This window comes from Salvelinus sp. IW2-2015, linkage group LG4q.1:29 (genome assembly GCF_002910315.2).
Source record: "Salvelinus sp. IW2-2015 linkage group LG4q.1:29, ASM291031v2, whole genome shotgun sequence".
Taxonomy (NCBI): Eukaryota; Metazoa; Chordata; class Actinopteri; order Salmoniformes; family Salmonidae; genus Salvelinus; species Salvelinus sp. IW2-2015.
This window is the reverse complement of record NC_036842.1, coordinates 11,262,626-11,282,808: the sequence shown is the minus strand read 5'-3', so window position 1 is coordinate 11,282,808 and position 20,183 is coordinate 11,262,626. Positions and strand designations below refer to the sequence as shown.

Sequence of the window (20,183 nt, the reverse complement as noted above, 5' to 3'; positions counted from 1 at the left end):
CAACATCGCAGTTCAAGAAAGAGTTAAGAAAATATTTACCAAATAAACTAAAGTAAAAAATTATAAAAAGTAAAACAATAAAATAACAATAATAAGGCTATATACAGGGGGTACTGAGTCAGTGTGCGGGGGTACAGGTTAGAGGTCATTTGTACATGTTGGTAGGGGTGAAGTGACTATGCATAGATAATAAACAGCGAGTAGCAGCGATGAACAAAACCATTGGAGGGGGGTGGGGGGGTCAATGTAAATAGTCCGGTGGCCATTTGATTAATTGTTCAGCAGTCTTATGGCTTGGGGGTAGAAGCTGTTAAGGAGCCTTTTGGACCTAGACTTGGCGCTCCAGTACTGCTTGCCGTGCAGTAGCAGAGAAAACAGTCTATGACTTGGATGACTAGAGATTCTGACAATTTTTGGGGCTTTCCTCTGACACTGCCTATTATATAGGTCCTGGATGTCAGGAAGCTTGGCCCCAGTGATGTACTGGGCCGTACGCACTACTAGGGCTGGGCGATATGGCAAATCAATTATCACAATATCTATATATTTTTTCATTCGATAACGATAATTATCACGATATTAATCAAATAATGTTTAAAAGGTGCATATCTGCTTCAGACTCAAGAATGCCCGAACAAACATTAGAGCGTTGGGCCAGTAACCGAAAGGTTGCTAGATCGAGCTGACAAGGTAAACATCTGCCGTTCTACCCCTGAACAAGGCATTTAACCCACTGTTCCCCGATAGGCCGTTATTGTAAATAAGAATTTGTTCTTAACTGACTTGCCTAGTTAAATAAAAGGTTACATTTTTTTAATTATGTGAGCTACACATAAAATGATACTTTGAGGAACATTTTTCAATTTTTGCGGCCAGGGAGCACGTACCTGGGGTCAATTAAATTGATAAGCCTCTTGAAACCTTCCTTTTCGACTGTGCTAATTGGTAGAAAGTCCTTAGCAATGCAATGCATAATAGCATTTGTGATGTCTTTTGTCTTTTCGATGTTTGCTTGTAGGGCATAAACGCTGTCAGCGGTGACTGCTTCGGGCAAACATGCCTAGATTGGCTGGTGATTAAGGGGCGTTTATCAACACCGTGGTGCAAACTAAAACTTCCTGCATGTTCCAAAGACTGATTTTGCTTCAGATGTTGAAAAAGGTTTGTCGTATTACCAGACTTCGTAGCCACCTGTCTATGCCGGCCTACCCCAGCCAAACCCGGATGACACTGGGCCAATTGTGCGCCGCCCTATGGGACTCCCAATCACGGCCGGATGTGATGCAGCCTGGATAGACATAGAGTTGGKTGAGTGCGGTCATAGTGCCAGCATTGGTTTGTGGTGGTAAATAGACAGCTACGAATAATATAGATGAGAACTCTTTTGGTAGATAGTGTGATCCACAGCTTATCACAAGATACTCTACCTCAGCCGAGCAATACCTCAAGACTTTTTAATATTAGACATTGCGCACCAGATATTATTGACAAATAGACACACACCCCTCGTCTTACCAGAGGTAACTTCTCTGTTCTGCCGGTGCGTGGAACATCGCTGCCAGCTCTATATTATCTGCGTCGTCGTTCAGCCACGACTCGGTGAAACATAAGATATTACAGTTTTTAATGTCCAGTTGGTAGGATAATCTTGGTCATAGGTCATAGATTCTATTTTCCAATGATTGCACGTTGGCCAATAGAGCRGATGGCAGTGGGAGTTTACTCACTCGCCTATGAATTCTCATTAGGCAGACCRACCTCCGCCCCTTTTTTCTCCATCTTTTCTTCACGCAAGTGACAGGGATTTGGGCCTGTTCCCGAGAAAGCAGTATATCCTTCTCGTCGGACTCGTTAAAGGAGAAAACTTMTTTCAGTTCGAGATGAGTAATCGCTGTTCTGATGTCTAGAAGTTATTTTCGGTCATAAGAGACGGTAGCAGCAAACATTATGTAAAAAATAAGTTAAAAAAAATAAGTTACAAACAACGCAAAAAAATTAACAAAATAGCACAGTTGGTTAGGAGCACGTAAAACGTCAGCCATCCTCTCCGGCGCCATTCTCATAGTGTTCATAGTKTTTATAATAGTATTAGTGTTTAACATCATTTTTTAATGACTACCTCATATCTGTACCCCACACATACAATTATCTTTTAGGTTAAGCAGTGAATTTCAAACACAGATTCAACCACAAAGACTAGGGAGGTTTTCCAATGCCTTGTAAAGGGCACCTGTTGGTAGATAGGTAAAACAAAAAGCAGACATTAAATATCCCTTTGAGCATGATGAAGTTATTAATTACACTTTGGATGGTGTATCACTACACCCAGTCACTACAAAGATACAGGTGCCCTTCCTAGGGCTGTGACGGTCATGACATTTTGTCAGCCGGTGATTGTCAAGCAAATAACTGCCGGTCTCACGGTAATTGACCGTTAATTATCATAAACACRTTTAGCATCTCCTGGCTTTCACACATAGCATACAAGCCACTGATACAGACCTTTGAAACATCTACATTTGAAAACATTTAATAAGTCCATGTAATATAGCCTACACCATCACAATAAATCCATGATTTATTTTAAACAGGTCTAAAGAAACAYGATATGAAGAAATGTATTATATTTCAGAAGAACAGAATAGCATACTCTGAGTTGTACTTATGTTAGGCCCTGATCTGGCTATGCGATATGGCTATGGGCTACACTAGTTCATTTAGCAGACAAGATTTGCTTAGAATTCTGTGGGATTATTTTATATTATTTTATAGTATGAAGAATACAATTGAACATAGCTAAATAAAATAGAACGTTTTGAGGGAGTGCGCACATGAGGCTATTCCGTGTTGAGCGGTTAACAAAGAAACAGGTACTCCTATATGCTTAACTTAGAGTTATTAATGTAACTTTATTTGTGATGCAAATATTGGGCTATATGTTAAGATGTTAAATACATTCTAAAGCTGCATGRTGCGACTCTAATGATGATTTGACATTTTTTTGAAAGGCATGAGCTCTGCTTTGTTTCTTGCGCAGGCTGTACACACTTCATCAGTCTCTYATTCACAATTTCACAAGCATCTGATCATTTCCCGGCTGCATCCCCTTTGTGTGGATGTAATGCCCCCTAAAATAATCCATGYATTTTGCTGCCAGTGGCCTTTGTGCCCTTGGGCTGAATATAATAATTATAATTCTCTTCTCCCGGCTGCGTGACGAAGCACCTCTCACCCACATGGATCTCATCTTTCTCACAGGCTACAAGTGAAGACAGACACATCAGGTTGTGATACAAACCTTATCAAAACATAAATGCGTAAGGGCTAGGCTTCATGAGGTGTGCGACTATAATTTGAATAAGTCGCTTTCTCCCCGAAAGCATGCGCTGTTTCTTGCCTTAAGCTGGGCATCATTCACAAGTGATAATATGATGGGATCCTTCTCTTTTTAATAGAGGCCATCAAAACTGTTTTCTCACACAATTGCATAGCCTATAGAAGTGTTGTGCAACATGAGCTCATGGCTTAAGTGTTTGATTAGATTTTCGATTACATTTCCATTGATGTCAGAGTGATTAAAGGTAGAGTGCTGAGTACCAGGTTTGGTAGGCTACTAACCATCAGCAGCATCAGAGCTTGGAGAAGCCTAATTACCATGACTAAAAGGTCACATTCAAATCAAATCAAATGTATTGGTCACATACACATGGTTAGCAGATGTAATTGTGAGTGTAGCGAAATGCTTGTGCTTCTAGTTCCGACCATGCAGTAATATCTAACAAGTAATCTAACAATTTCACAACAACTACCTTATACACACAAGTGTAAAGGAATTAATAAGAATATGTACATATAAATATATGAATGAGCGATGGCCGAACGGCATAGGCAGGATGCAGTAGATGGTATAGAGTACAGTATATGCATATAGAGTACAGTATATACATATGAGATGAGTAATGTAGGGTATGTAAATATTATATAAAGTGGCATTGTTTAAAGTGACTAGTGATACATTTATTACATCCAATTTTTAGTTATTAAAGTGGCTAGAGATTTGAGTCAGTATGTTGGCAGCAGCCACTCAATGTCAGTGGTGGCTGTTTAACAGTCTGATGGCCTTGAGATAGAAGCTGTTTTTCAGTCTCTCGCTCCCAGCTTTGATGCACCTGTACTGACCTCGCCTTCTGGATGATAGCGGGGTGTACAGGCAGTGGCTCGGGTGGTTGTTGTCCTTGATCTTTTTGGCCTCCCTCTGACATCGGGTGGTGTAGGTGTCTTGGAGGGCAGGTAGTTTGTCCCCGGTAATGCGTTGTGCAGACCTCACTACCCTCTGGAGAGCCTTGCGGTTGTGGGTGGAGCAGTTGCCGTACCAGACCGTGATACAGCCCGACAGGATGCTCTCGATTGTGCATCTGTAAAAGTTTGTGAGTGTTTTTGGTGACAAGMCAAATTTCTTCAGCCTCCTGAGGTTGAAGAGGTGCTGTTGCGCCTTCTTCACCACGCTGTCTGTGTGGGTGGACCAATTCAGTTTGTCCGTGATGTGTACGCCGATATATGCGTTCTCCTGGCATCCACCAAACCCAGATGTGTCCGTCGGACTGCCAGATGGTAAAGCGTGATTCATCACTCCAGAGAACACGTTTCCACTGCTCCAGAGTCCAATCCAGCCGATGCTTGGCGTTGCGCATGGTGATCTTAGGCTTGTGTGCGGCTGCTCGGCCATAGAAACCCATTTCATGAAGCTCCCGACGAAACCGCTATTGTGCTGGCATTGCTTCCAGAGACATTTTGGAACTCGTTAGTGAATGTTGCAACCGAGGACAGACGATTGTTACGCGCTACACTTTTCAATACTATAAACATGAGTGAAAATAGAGAGATATAGAATCAATCTCTTTGTTAGAGGAGTGTGTATTAAACAGGAATCATGTAACAGATATGGAGTCTCCCTCATCCTGTGTCTACACCCCATATGCTCTGTAAAAGACAAGGAGGGGACCCACACTCAACCTACACCGCCTCTGTGTTGGCCTCTAAAAACAAACTATATCAGGGGCCAGGGTGGGCAGGCCTGTATGAGCCCAATGCCATGGGTCTGATCAAAGAGGGAACCTTGTCTCCCCAAGGGCAGAAAGGCTGCTTAGGGGTTAGAGGACCAGGGGTTGGCATAGACCCTCTTCTATTTCTCCCTCCCCGAAATAACAGCAGCCCTGCATCACTCTGTGAGTCCATTAGGAGAGGGGAGTTAGAGGGATGTTGACTCTACATGGAGAGAGGCAGTGTGTGTTTTAATGGATCTTAGTGAGAGACTAAGCAGCTCTCCCAGCCTGTGRATTTACACCATGCCTCTGGCCCCGGGGTCTGGGTTTTTCTCTGTTTAACTCCAAAGGGGGATTCTCTTTCCCTCACAAGAAAGATGACAACAGTGACTTGGAAGGATGGAGCTCTCCTGTAGCCGGCCTGCTGCAGTGGAAAAAATGAGTCTCTGTCCATTCTGTTCCCTCTGTTCTGCCTTTATGTCAGTTTCTATTTTTGTTTTTAAACGATCTGGACAGAATCACGGCACTGATAAACTCGTAAAACGTGTGTGTTTTTCCACATTTGCACAACAGATACACACATGAGAAGGAATGTGTGATAGTCAGTGCAGCCATGGGCYCAGACCCCTCCTCTGTCAGGGTGGTTAGATTAGAGTGGACGGAGTGTGCTGCTCTTAAAGGAACACACTGACTGGTTGTGTCTGCTCTGCTCTCTTCTGACTCGGCAGCACTCATTAATCACACACACACACACACAGGGCTGTACACCTCCAGTTCTGACTTGATGAACTGACTGAGTGTGTTGATTAGACTTAGCCTAGTAGTTACCAGACTGATTACCCCTGGACTATCTGTGTAGCAAACTGTGACTATCTGTGTATTTTTACACACACAGAGAGAGAGRGGGAGAGGAGGAGAGAGAGATTCACCCGGATCCTCCTCCATCCAGACAGACAGACACTAACTAATCAATCTCCTCCCATACTGCCCTGCTCTCTCATCTGATTAGCTCTCTTGCCACAAGGGTCCATTGGTCCAACTGTACAGTACTTACCGTATTGAATAGTGGGCTGTCTGATAATAGAATTAAGTAGGATTTGAAGTGTCTATAGAAGTGTTGAATAATGTTCCACTGTCTTGGATTTGTTTGGGTCAACCTCTGTCAGGTATCTACTCAGGATGCGAAGCGGACCCCCAGACTATAATACTGGCACATAAAACTGGACATTTCTCGCCATCAAAACACTAGTGGATTGATTAGATGTGTGTATATGCAGCTGTATAAAAACACACTGGTCTGACCTGTTCTGTTAACACTTTCAGGGTTGAGGTGGTGAGGAACACAATATTTACCTCGGTGCAAGTAAATACACGTGTATTACTGTRTGGCTGGCTGGAGTGGGGATGTGGGTTTTGGATCTGTGGTGTAGAAGTTCATGTCCTGGATGACCGAAGCTCACTCCTCCTCCTAATAGCATTGCCATGGAGCACAAACAGTGACCATTTAAGTCTCGGTTCATCGTTGCAGTGGTTTACAGTAGTACAATGATGTAGCGCTTATTATAGAGCATAGCCTGCAGAATGTCTGTTTGCTCTGTGTTGTTATCTGTCATGACATCTTTGTGTTTATTGTCACTCATATGACACTTTTTTTTAAAGACATGCTCCGGTACTTTGGTGACTAAGAAAGTCATTTTTAAACCTCCTGCTTTGGGCTGGATGTGTCAATGTGTAGTTTATATACTGAACAAAAATGTAAACGCAACAGTTTCAAATATTTTACTGAGTTGCAGTTCATGTAAGGAAATCAGTCAATTGAAATAGATTCATTAGGCCCTAATTTATGGATTTCCCATGACTTGGCAGGGGTGCAGCCCTGGGTGTGCCTTGGAGGGTGTAGGGCTACCCACTTGGCAGCCAGGCCCACACACTGGGGAGCCAGCCCCCCAGATGACCCAGCAGGTGAGGAAGCCGGATGACAAAACTGTGGCATTTTATTGTCCCCAGCACAAGGTGCACCTGTGTAATGATCAGCGTTACCCAATAAGGCTGCAGGACCGGCCCACGGCTCAGTGTACACAGCAGAGAGAGAGATCGAGCGATGACATGATCTAGTACGCAATTTCCAGGGACCGCTTTTGGCTCATGAGTGCTACTTTCAGAACTACTGGCTTAGTAATAAGTATACAAAAGTACTGCAGAATCTCTTTAACACAGTATAATATAGACTTATGACTGCTTCTCTCAAGGTTGCCATAGTCACTAGTCAAGGTGCTCTGAGCGCCGAGCCCTCTTCCTACCTCTCTGGTGAAGCCTCTATGGGTGAAAGGCTAGAAGGTGGAAAAGGCGAAGTTTGCTGGTAACACGAGCACCCAGTTTTTCTAGTAAAGTATATGAGCAGAACCTTGTTTTGCTCTGCGGTTGAGCCTGCCCTGAGCTGTTATTGTAGTGGGAATGAAACACGTGTGAGGGCATAGCTGGTCTCTTCTGGCTAACCCACAGTAACACTGTCTGAGCCCTTTCACAATGCCTCTCTCTGAGGCAGGATGGTTGGGACTGGGAAGGTGTACTAAAACATTAGAGCTGGTATATACAATACCAACTTAATGAGGGGGTCTCCAACAACATATTTACACATATCCACCAAACATTTTTAGAGCTGTTTTGGGTTGTATTCATTCATGTATAGGAGATACTGCTCCTACTGACAGTGAAGTATAAGTATTCTTTGGAGGGCTTTATAACATCGTAAACACACATACTCCCAAAATATCGAGGCACACAAACGTGTAGCCACAAGGGTTCTGTTGGGCTGCTCTGCCAAAACCAGGGTGAGATATATGGCCTTGGATATTAAAACGCAGTGCGCCACACACCGTTCCAGAACTGCTGTCGAGACTGCCAACACACCCACACACACACACACACACCACACACCCACACAACACACACACACACACACACACACACACACACACAACACACACACACACACACCACACACAACACACACCGACACACCACTAACTTGCATGCACACACACAACCTGTCACACAAAACACACACACACACACAACACACACACCACACACACACACACACACAACACACACACACCACACACACACACACACACACAACACACACCACACACACACACACACACACACACACCACACACTGAGCACAAAAAGCTCTTTCTTGTGAGAGTATTAAGTGTACCAGTGTTGTTCCAGTCTCAGGCAGGTACATTGAGCTGAGGCCAGAACAGAACAGAAGGGTAGCTTTCACCAGACACTGTCACCGTTTCTGTGGCTACGTTACTATGGCGATGTTGCCAAGGCGTTTAGATTTTTCAAGCATGTCTGGAAAGAGGGAGTTGAAGAGTGGAGAAAATGTCACTTTGCTAGCTTTGATTTAATTCGAATTTACCTCAGTTATGTATGCACTTAAGTTTTACTACAAGGTAGGTGCAGCCGTTTGAATGACACAGTGTCCATATAACTGTGTTTGGTCTGTCCTGGGTCTGTCCTCTGTCCCCTCTCTGTCCCCTCTCTGTGATATAACTGTGTTTGGTCTGTCCTGGGACTAATCTGTCCCCTCTCTGTGATATAACTGTGTTTGGTCTGTCCTGGGTCTAAGCCGGCTCTGTCCCCTCTCTGTGATATAACTGTGTTTGGTCTGTCCTGGGTCTGTCCTCTGTCCCCTCTCTGTCCCCTCTGTGATATAACTGTGTTTGGTCTGTCCTGGGTCTGTCCTCTGTCCCCTCTCTGTCCCCTCTCTGTGATATAACTGTGTTTGGTCTGTCCTGGNCTCTGTGATATAACTGTGTTTGGTCTGTCCTGGGTCTGTCCTCTGTCCCCTCTCTGTCCCCTCTCTGTGATATAACTGTGTTTGGTCTGTCCTGGTCCTGGGACTAATAAACCTGCTCTGTCCTCTCTGTGTCTCTGTAGCCAACGTGTTGGACACCATGTTACTGAGGAACCCTGGGAGAGCCAGGTCAGACAGTAGGTGGGAGAACAGTGGGAGTACAGCCCCGGTTCCAACACAGAGGATCCTCTGGTGTCACTGTTACCATCACTGTCCTGAAGACTCTACCAACAATACCTGCAGGTATGATTCACACGCACGCACAGACACACACGCACAGACGCACACAAATTCCACATAATTACATCCCTGTTGACACGGTCAACGTCTTTTTCAGACCATCTTAAAATCCACTGTATCTAATATCTAATGTGTAATTAGCTTGCATTAATTAGTACACAGCAGAGGCAATTCCTCATATCGGTCACTATCCTGTAAAACTCTAATTCAGTGAACAGAAAATACACTGGTGTCTGTTCCACAGCCACTGTGGAACATATGAACTCCGACAGTAATGAGATATTTAAATACAAGCACAATTACAGACAGATTCATGCCCACTGTCTCCATCCGCGTCTAGTTGTGTTATTACATGTGATTGTGGTTGCCAATACAACCTTCTCAGCACTGTGAATTTTAGTCATGATGAATATGTTATGTTGAAAGATTGACAGTGGAACGGGCACAGATGTTGATGATCACGGTATCTCTTCAGGACTGATGGTTATTGTTTCACCATGGTGGAGGATGAAGAGGGAAGTCTCCCTGTGCTGACCTCTGGGTGTCTGGGGCTGGTGGGTTCGGAGTTTCAGTGCAGGGTAAGTGGTGTGTATGTGGTGTGTATGTGAACGCCATCAAGTGCATGCGCAGTCACTGTAGAAGTTCAGTTGAGCCAGCTTTATAAGCTCTTGTAAGTCCTTATAATCCCTCTATGACTCACTACAGTTCTCAAAGGAATCTCTTCGAATCAGACCTTAACAGACCTACTACCTCTACAATGAAAAGCAATGTGTTAGGCCAGCCTTGTCTCGCCATCAATAAGCAACATTGTAAATACCCTATACAGATGTAGTATCTTAATTTGAGCCAGTTTGCAACGGCAGGAAAATAGTCCTGCAGCAATATATTGATATATTTTTTGTTAGGGCAAATCAAGTCTGATATTTCAAAGCGGAAATTACAAATTGTAGAATCCGTTTCTAATTCATTACAGGTTTGCATTTCCTACCACAAAATAGTGAACAAATGAAGATCCTGCATCTGCAGTCCTTCAAACTGTTGTCTAGTAATTAGAGTTGTGTAGATGTAACAGTGTGTTTATGGTGGGTCACAACAGGACACAGGGAATGCCCGTCAGAGGAGGGCTCTAGAGTGCTGTACAGACCAGGACTACTGCAATACAGACCTGCATCCTACTTTACCACCACTGACGACCCCTGGTAAGACACACAATTCCACCCAGTCAACACAGGGAATCTCTGTCCTCTTGTGCAGAAGAGGCTTTCAGAGTGGGCTCCCTCAACCTGCACTTGGGCGTGATGGGTAGTGACAGTTTAAACTGTTACAAACCACAGTGTATAGTGCTGGCTGGAGTGGCATGCTGCTCAAGGGGGAAGACAGGGGAAGGCTGGAAGGAAGACAGTGGGAGGCAGGTGAATGGAGCTGGCAGGCTTGTTCTCTCACCCTCTAATGAAAAGGCCAGCCTCTCCCCAGGGCCTGCTTGAGTTTCCTGCGCTGCTACGGATCTGAGATATCTGTCCATCTGTCACTCTTCTAGCTAGACACCAACACTGTGTGTGTGTGTGTGGTGTGTGTGTGTGTGTGTGTGTGTGTTGTGTGTGTGTGTGGTGTGTGTGTGTGTGTGTGTGTGTGTGTTTGTTGTGGGTGCGCGTGCGTACGTACGTGTGTGTGCGTGCGTGGTGCGTTACGTCTATCAAGGAAATTGTCAAAGACAATTGATTTGTCAAACGAGGCAAATTGTACAGTGAGATCTTTCCGCGTGTGTCTATCTCCAAGTGTATGTGTATGTACGCGTGCGTGTGTGAGTGTGTGAATGATTGACAGGAGGCTGGCAGAAAGGCTAGAGTCCCAGAGCAGCTTTGGGCCTCAGGGGTTGCCGTGGCGATGTCAAGTGTGACACTCAATCTGTTTTTTTTCAGGAAGGGGATATGATCGATCCACACACTGAGAGGGGGAGAAAGGGGGAAAGAGGAACAAGAGAAGGGGGGAGGTGGGGGAGGAGATGGAAAATAAGAGTTTGTCCCCATCTCTGAGATTTGGCAGGGTTTGGAATTAAACTGTTATACAAGAGACGAATGGAGAACTGGTACTGTTGAGTTGACCCAGTGTTAGGTTTGGCTCTGTGGATGTGTGAACTGACTGACTCTCTTCTCTCTCTCTCTCTTGACTCTCTCTCTGACTCTCTCTCTCTCTCTCTCTCTCTCTCTCTCTCTCTTCTCTTCTTCTTCTTCTCTCTCTGACTCTCTCTCTGACTCTCTTCTGACTCTCTCTCTGAACTCTCTCTCTCTGACTCTCTCTCTCTGACTCTCTCTCTGCTGCCTCTCTCTCTGCTCTCTCTCTCTCTCTCTCTCTCTCTCTTCGTCTCTCTCTCTCTCTCTCTCTCTCACCTCTCTCTCTCTCTCTCTCTCTCTCTCGTCTCTCTGTCTCTCTCTCGTCTCTCTCTCCTCTCTCTCTCTCTCTCTCTCTCTCTCTCTCTCTCTCTCTCTCTCTCTCTCTCTCTCTCTCTCTCTCTCCTTCTCTCCTCTCTCTCTCTCTCTCTCTCTTTCTCTCCTCTCTCTTGATTGGGTCGAGAGATCCCTCAGTTCAGGGAGGGGTAGAATCCGGAGGGTCCCGCTATAGGATCCAGGGTCTCTCTGACTCCTCTCTCTCTCTGTCCTCTGCTCTCTCTGCTCTCTCTCTCTCTGACTTTCTCTCTCTCCTCTCTATCTCCTCTCTCTCTCGCTCTCCTGCTCCTCTCTCTCTCTCTCTCTCTGACTCTCTCTCTTCTCTCTGTAACTCTCTCTCTCTGTGACTCTCTCGTCTCTCTCTCTTGACCTCTTCTCTCTTGACTCTGCTCTCTCTCTCTCTTGTAGATTACGTGGACAGCAGTATCCACCACATGGCTCTCTTCATCTCTGTCACAGTCTGCAGCATCATCCTGGCGCTCATCATCGTCTTCTGTTACTTCAGGTGAGAAAACACACATGGACTTGGACTCCGACACTGAGGAGATTGGTAACATAGACCAATGTAATGCTTTTAGAAGAAGGATAAAGCCCTTTGTTGCATTACTAAGGGATTTACCAATGTGTCTCTTCCAGGTATAAGCGTCAGGAGTCCCGGCCTCACTACAGTATTGGTCTGGAGCAGGATGAGACTTACATTCCCCCTGGAGAGTCTCTGAAGGACCTGATAGAACAGTCCCAGAGCTCTGGATCAGGATCAGGACTCCCCCTGCTGGTGAGAGCTCAACACTGCACATCACACACATCAGCAACCAATGGCAAAATCAGTCCAGCAATACAGTGGTACTCTCTCAGTGGTTAGTTATGTTGAATTAGATGCAGAAATCGCGATTATGATGTGGGTTAGTTATGTTGAATTAGATGCAGAAATCAGGATTATCATGTGGGTTAGTTATGTTGAATTAGATGCAGAAATCAGGATTATCATGTGGGTTAGTTATGTTGAATTAGATGCAGAAATCAGGATTATGATGTGGGTTAGTTATGTTGAATTAGATGCAGAAATCAGGATTATGATGTGGGTTTGTTATGTTGAATTAGATGCAGAAATCGTGATTATGATATTAGGACATTATGATCTTGACGATTACAATGTTCATTTTAGTTGTTGACGACGATTATTATTTTATTGACGCTGACGACGGTGTGTGGGTGTTTTCCTGTGCTCAGGTGCAGCGCACCATAGCCAAGCAGATTCAGATGGTGAAGCAGATAGGTAAGGGCCGCTACGGGGAGGTGTGGATGGGTCGCTGGAGAGGAGAGAGAGTGGCTGTCAAAGTGTTCTTCACCACCGAGGAGGCCAGCTGGTTCAGAGAGACAGAGTCTACCAAACTGTCCTCATGAGACCCGAGAACATACTGGGTAAGGACAGCGAGTTGTGTTGTGTGTGTGCGCACCTGTGTGTTGTGCACTTCCTTGCGTGCTTCTCTACATGTGTGTGTCTTTTGGCTTGATTCAATCCGTAGCCGGAAAATCTGCATTGTAGCGGATTTACATTTAAAGGCAATGTTACCGTGTTCACAGTAAACACTGCGTTTGTCAGTTCAACCGGAAGTTACCTTTAAATGTCAACCGCATTACAACGCAGACATTCCCGCTACAGATTGAATTGAGCCCTTTGCATCGCCTCAAAGATCTCTCCCCCCGTCTCTCCCTACCCAGGCTTCATAGCAGCGGACATCAAGGGAACAGGCTCGTGGACCCAAGCTCTACCTGATACACGACTACCATGAGAGTGGATCTCTGTACGACTACCTCAAGTCCACCACGCTAGACATCAAGGCCATGCTGCGGCTGGCCTACTCCTCAGTGTCAGGCCTCTGTCACCTCCACACAGAGATCTTTGGCACCCAGGGCAAGCCGGCCATCGCCCACAGAGACCTGAAGAGCAAGAACATCTTGGTAAAGAAGAACGGGGCCTGCTGCATCGCAGACCTGGGTCTTGCCGTCAAATTCATCAGGTAGGACATGAAAGGGACATCTGATATACATCAGGTCATGAATGTAGAAATAACGAAACATCTTTATAGAGCAGATTTGTTCTACTTTTCACTCCGGTAAAAATCAGCATCAGTCCAGAAATGCAAAGACTGTGTTGTTTTAAAGGTGCAATGTTGATGAAAAGATGTGGTATTTCTCTCCTTACTCCTGCCTCTCTCAGTGACACCAACGAGGTGGACATCCCTCCCAACACCAGGGTGGGCACAAAGCGCTATATGCCCCCAGAGGTGCTGGACGAGAGTCTGAACAGGAAACACTTTCAGTCCTACATCATGGCCGACATGTACAGCTTCGGCCTCATCCTCTGGGAGATCGCCCGGCGCTGCGTATCTGGAGGTCAGACACAGCCCACAATGCTCTGCTTCACTGTCTGATATAATTGTTAGATGTGAAGTAGACTGACGTGATCTTTGATCATGTGCATGCAGACATTTGCCAAAATGCTTGTCCAATTAAAAATGTTTCTTATTCAAACGTTTATTTTTTTATCCTGTTCAGTAGGGGTGTAACGGTTCACCAAACCCACGGTTCGGTACATATTGCGGTTTTTGGGGTCACCGTTCGTTTCAGTACAGCGGGAAAATAAATTGACATACTACATTTTTTATCATTTGGAAAAAGATGCTAAACTAACCCAGGAATAGATGAACCATATAATGCCTGATGAGAGCACAATCAGGTATACCAACTCTGTAGACACTCTCATAAAGGGGGCACGTCTGTAGCACGGTACTTCTCATCTCCCACTCAGCAGGACGCAATGTTTTGGAACGTTCAGATAGAAACAGTCAGTCTAGAACAAACATGCCTTTCTGACATATAGAATAAGGAATCACATCAGCTCTATTCATGGCATTTCTATCTGCAACGTTTGGCAACTGAATGTGGCCCTGGAGGTCCATCTATCTGTAGTAAGCGCAACACACCAGGGTGCATTGGTCAATTACTTGACAACTTGGGCTTGGGTTTGCTTATATAGAGTGGGTAGAGGTCGACCCCTTCCAAAATGGACCTGGGGCTTACCCACCCCGGGTCTCTATATAGGCTATAGATACCTGTTACAAACAGACCTGAGGACAGCTAATCCCGTTCCGTATAGACCTTGTTGGATGCAGAACCGGTCCGATCCGAGTGAGGGAAGCAGCAGAAAAGTAAATTGTTAAGCTACTTTATTAACTAAAGCTGATAAAAGGCGAGGGAGAGGAGATTGAGGTTGAGAGGCTATGCGGTGTGTGAGCGAGTGACACAGGGAGCAAGCAGGATGGAGGGAGAGACTGAGAGAGAAGGCAACCAACCAAGCCGACTCACGCTAGTAAACTTCTAGCTTATCATCCAACGTAGTATACAGAGTTTCTAACCTCAGAGGTGCAACATTGCGAGACTTCCGGCAATGCTGGGGTTTGATAAGTCAATGACAAAAGGGACATTTTCTTCCTTAGATGTTAATTTTCTCTCAATCTAAAGGCACAACCTAGATTTGAGCCAATGTCAAGTAGTTGAACATGTTAGACCCGATGACGACCGTTAGACCCGATGCCGACCGTTAGACCCGATGACGACCGTTAGACCCGATGACGACCGTTAGACCCGATGACGTGTTTCAGCGCAGGAATTTCTATTGGAGAAGCAGTGTCCGCCTATCGTCATAGTGTCTTTGGTAGTACCTGTCTTGACTGCATCAAACCGAGAGAAGTTAGTTAGCTAGGCTAGCTAGGTAGGCTAATTGAGGTTGCATGCGTTTTCCCCCTGTCCGACAGTTACAGATAACAACAACTCCATTCAGAATATGAAGTAGCAGCCTACCTGTTGGCTCTTGGTCGTTGTAGCTATCCTTCCCCTCTTAACGTTTAATTGCGTCATTTTAATTCCGTCTTCCATTGATTAGATATCTCCTAGCGTGTGTGCCACACACGGCTAAAAGGATCATTTGAAGTGCGGCAATTAAGATTTACATTTTGATTACAACATGTGCATAGGCTCTAGTTGTTTTAACGGAATAGCCTGAAATGTTTTTTTCTACTCGTATTCATTCGGGTTCACAGTTTGGACCGAACCCAGGTCCAAACAAATACGTGTTCCGTTACACCCCTACTGTTCAGTTATCTTACCCCATTCCACTGTGTATCATCTTACTACTCTCTCAGCTGGGATGACACAGTATTTTGTATTTATTATGGATCCCCATTAGCTACTGCCAAAGCAGCAGCTACTCTTCCTGGGATCCAGCAAAATTAAGGCAGTTTATACAATTTGAGAACATTACAATACATTCACAGATTTCACAACACACTGTGTTCCCTCAGGCCCCTATTCCACCACTACCACATACTTACAGTACTAAGTGTGTGTGTGTGTGTGTGTGTGTGTGTGTGTGTGTGTGTGTGTGTGTGGTGTGTGTGTGTGTGTGTGTGTGTGTGTGTGTGTGTGTGTGTGTGTGTGTGTGTGTGTGTGGTGTGTGTGTGTGTGTGTGTGTGTGTGTGTGTGTGTGTGTTAATGTTTGTGTTGCCTTCCACAGTCCCCGCTGTTCCATAAGGTGTTTTTTAAATCTAATTTTACTGCTTGCGTCAGTTACTTGATGTGGAATAGAGTTCCATGTAGTCATGGCTCTATGTAGTACTGTGTGCCTCCCATAGTCTGTTCTGGACTTGGGGACTGTGAAGAGACCTCTTGTGGCATGTCTTGTGGGGTATGCATGGGTGTCTGAGCTGTGTGCCAGTAGTTTAGACACAGACAGCTCGGTGCATTCAACATGTCAACACTTCTTACAAATAAAAGGAGTGATGAAGTCAATCTCTCCTTCACTTTCAGCCAGGAGAGATTGACATGCATTTAATTAATATTAGCTCTCTGTGTACATCCAAGGGCCAGCCGTGCTGCCCTGTTCTGAAAGTCCTTTTTGGTGGCACCTGACACAGTAGTCCAGGTGCGACAAAACTAGGGCCTGTAGGACCTGCCTTGTTGATAGTGTTGTTAAGAGCAGCGCTTTATTATAGACAGACTTCTCCCCATCTTAGCTACTACTGCATCAATATGTTTTGACCAGGACAGTTTACAATCTAGTGTTACTCCAAGCAATTTAGTCATCTCAACTTTCTCAATTTCCGCATTATTTATTACAAGATTTAGTTGAGGTTTAGGGTTTAGTAAATGTTTTGTTCCAAATACAGTGCTTTTAGTTTTAGAAATATTTAGGGCTAACTTATTCCTTGCCACCCACTATGAAACTAACTGCAGCTCTTTGTTGAGTGTTGTAGTAGCTGAGTATATTGTTTAGTCACCTGCATATATAGAAACTCTGGCTTTACTCAAAGTCAGTGGCATGTCGTTTGTAAAAATTGAAAAAAGCAAGGGGCCTAAACAGCTACCSTSGGGAATTTCTGATTCTTACTGGATTATATTTGATAGGCWTCCATTAAAGAACACCCTCTGTGTTCTGTTAGACAAGTAACTCTTTATCCACATTATAACAGGGGGTGTAAAGCCATAACACATATGCTTTTCCAGCAGCAGACWATGATCRATAATGTCAAAAGCTGCACTGAAGTCTAACAAGACAGCCCCCACAATCATTTTATCATCAATTTCTCTCAGCCAATCATCAGTCATTTGTGTATGTGCTGTGCTTGTTGAGTGTCCTTCCCTATAARCATGCTGAAATTCTGCTGTCAATTTGTTTACTTTAAATAGCATTGTATCTGGTCAAACACAATTTATTCCAGAAGTTTACTAAGGGTTGGTAACAGGCTGATTGGTCTGCTATTTGAGCCAGTAAAGGGGGCTTTAATATTCTTGGGTAGAGGAATGACTTTAGCTTCCCTCCAGGCTTGAGGGCACACGCTCTCTAGTAGGCTTAAATTGAAGATGTGGCAAATAGGAGTGGCAATATCGTCTGCTATTATCCTCAGTAATTTGCCATCTAGACTGTCAGACCCTGGTGGCTTGTCATTGTTGATAGACAACAATAATTATTTCACCTCTTCCACACTGACTTTACAGAATTCAAAAGTACAATTCTTGTCTTTCATAATTTGGTCCGATATACTTGTATGTGTAGTGTCAGCGTTTGTTGCTGGCATGTCATCCCTGAGTTTGCTTATCTTGCCAATGAAAAAGTCATTAAAGTAGTTAGCAATATCAGTGGGCTTTGTGATGAATGTCAAGATCTAACATCTCTCTCTCCATGTGCCTCATGTCCTGTAGGCATCGTAGAGGAGTACCAGCTGCCCTACCATGACCTGGTGTCCTCTGACCCCTCCTACGAAGACATGAGGGAGGTGGTGTGCATCAAGAGACAGAGGCCCTCATTCGCCAACCGCTGGAGCAGTGATGAGGTGAGGAAAAATCTTTGTGATTCTGTTATATGCTTGACCTCAGTATACTCATACACATGCTACTGTGTTTGATGAGTGTATGTTCATTTCTGACCTTGGTATGTGTGTTCAGTGTCTCAGACAGATGGGGAAGCTGATGACGGAGTGCTGGGCCCACAACCCTGCATCTCGCCTCACTGCTCTGAGAGTGAAGAAGACCCTGGCCAAGATGTCTGAGTCTCAGGACATCAAACTGTGACACGCTGCTGCTCCTCCTGCCGCCACCTAGAGACACTCATCCCCTAGAGACATGTCCTTGGCCTAGGGCCACTCTGCCAGGCCCACGGGAGGAGGGCAAGGCAGGAGATAGAGAGATTGAAAGAGAGAAAGAATGAGAGAGAGAGGGAAAGAGCGAGTGAGAGGGAAAGAGTGGGTTTTCCCAGGTTCAGGGTCTGCTCTCTTCTTGCCCGTGCCACTGCCAAGACAGAGAGAGTCCCAGTGGGCAGTTTCTGTTCTGGGCCAGTCTGGTCTGAGCCGGTCTGGTCTGGTCTGGCATTGCTTTCTGTGAAAGCGGAGTGGCTGTGTGAGTGAGGGGAAAACACAAGGACACACAGTGCCCTCTGCAGGAGAGGAGGAGTCACTCCGTCCCTCGTGGCCAAGAGAGGGACGAGAAAGAGGAGTTCCTGCTCTGCCCATCTAAAGCCATATAACAGTATTGTTTTGTTTTCGCGGTAACATTTTAATTCAACGAGCCACAGTAAACCCTTCAAAACCCGTCATAACAATGTCAGAATGTTCATGAAGCTTAATGCCATGTTTACGACATTGTTATCTAGGGTTATGATGGCTAGTTCAAATAAAGACTTMGTTTTTTCCCCCGTTGTGCTCTAGCAACTGGCCCTATTTGTTTATCTTCAAACCCAAAGTTTTGCAACGGTAAAGAAATCTCTGCATACTGTTGGAAGGGATATCGATCACTCAGTAATTCTTGCAGCATCACTGCCCTAGAAACCCAGGTATTTGGTTCTATTCGTACAGGAAAACACATTGCTTCAATATTGACTTGGGGCCATTTGGCTATCCAAAGGAGTCATTCTTAATCCCCTGAAATGTCTCTTTATCAAGGACTAACGATAGGAGAAAAGGATCATCGTTATGTTATGAAGCTGATGGTTAATTAAAAAGCATGGGAGTGATGTTACTGGGCAATTCCATGGTAACAGAGCGATGCTGAGAATCTGATTTTTTACTTTCAAATGCATGTCAAACAAAAACCGATGATTGCAAAGTTAAACAAACCATACAACAAAAGGACACATTTTAACAACTTCTACTTAAAATGTAACAAAAACACATTAACTTGAAGAACAGTGCAGATGCTAAGTTTGGTAACAGAATGACTGTGTGTTTCTTGTTTGACATACATTTTAAAGTGAAAACTCTTGAGTTACTTCACGTGGAATTGCCCTAATCAGGCTAGCTGAGTCATGCCAATAAGATGGACTCACTCATGGTTGTCTTGCTACTATAATATTCTCATTTTCTCCCCCTCACAGAATTTAATTGTAAATAACAATGTTGCAATGTATTGATAATGATGGACTTAATAATAATGTTAAATATAATGTTAAATATGTTTAGGTTGTTTGCCTTTGACTTGTGTACAGAATAACTCGCTGAGTGTCCACTATGGCGTGTGCCTTATTTAATCTGTATATATGTGTATAAGAGAGTGTGTGGACCAGGGGAACATTCCCTAATAAAATGCTGTCAGTCTCCATATCGTCTCTCTTTTAGATTATTTGAATTTCTCTCTCTCACGCACGAACACACACATACACAGGAAAACTGCAGAAAAATCCTACAGGAATCCTACAGGAAATCCTACACCTTATGAATCCAAAGAGAAAAGCAGGATAAATAGATTCAAGTAAGATAAACCAACATGTGGGTTATGGGACATGAAGCTAGGGTTAAGGTTGTGGTAGCTAGGGTTAAGGTTGTGGTAGCTAGGGTTGGGGCTCTATTCAATCCGTATCGAAGTTCAGAGTTACAGCCTAATTGAAATTCAAAGGCAATGTTCCCGCGTTAGTGGAGACTGCATTCATGGTAACCGCTGCATGTCCTCTCAATCGGAAATGACCTTCCCATTTCTATCACACAGTCTGTAATGCTTCAGGAATGCAGATTGAACGGAGAAAGCCACCAGGAAGTG

At 44.6% G+C, this 20,183-nt stretch overlaps 1 protein-coding gene across 1 annotated transcript in view; it reads left to right on the top strand.

Annotated features, from left to right (window-relative positions):
• Window positions 1–19,748, top strand: part of LOC111961436 (bone morphogenetic protein receptor type-1B-like) — a 119,373-nt gene extending 99,625 nt beyond the window's left edge. The window contains 12 exon segments of the mRNA XM_023983702.2: window positions 8,997–9,156; window positions 9,629–9,731; window positions 10,250–10,352; window positions 12,006–12,102; window positions 12,234–12,372; window positions 12,828–12,978; window positions 12,981–13,019; window positions 13,320–13,360; window positions 13,362–13,618; window positions 13,819–13,994; window positions 17,859–17,989; window positions 18,102–19,748. Coding sequence (XP_023839470.2) covers window positions 8,997–9,156; window positions 9,629–9,731; window positions 10,250–10,352; window positions 12,006–12,102; window positions 12,234–12,372; window positions 12,828–12,978; window positions 12,981–13,019; window positions 13,320–13,360; window positions 13,362–13,618; window positions 13,819–13,994; window positions 17,859–17,989; window positions 18,102–18,227 — 1,523 coding nt within the window. The 3' untranslated portion in view covers window positions 18,228–19,748.
• The last annotated feature ends 435 nt before the right edge of the window (window positions 19,749–20,183 follow it).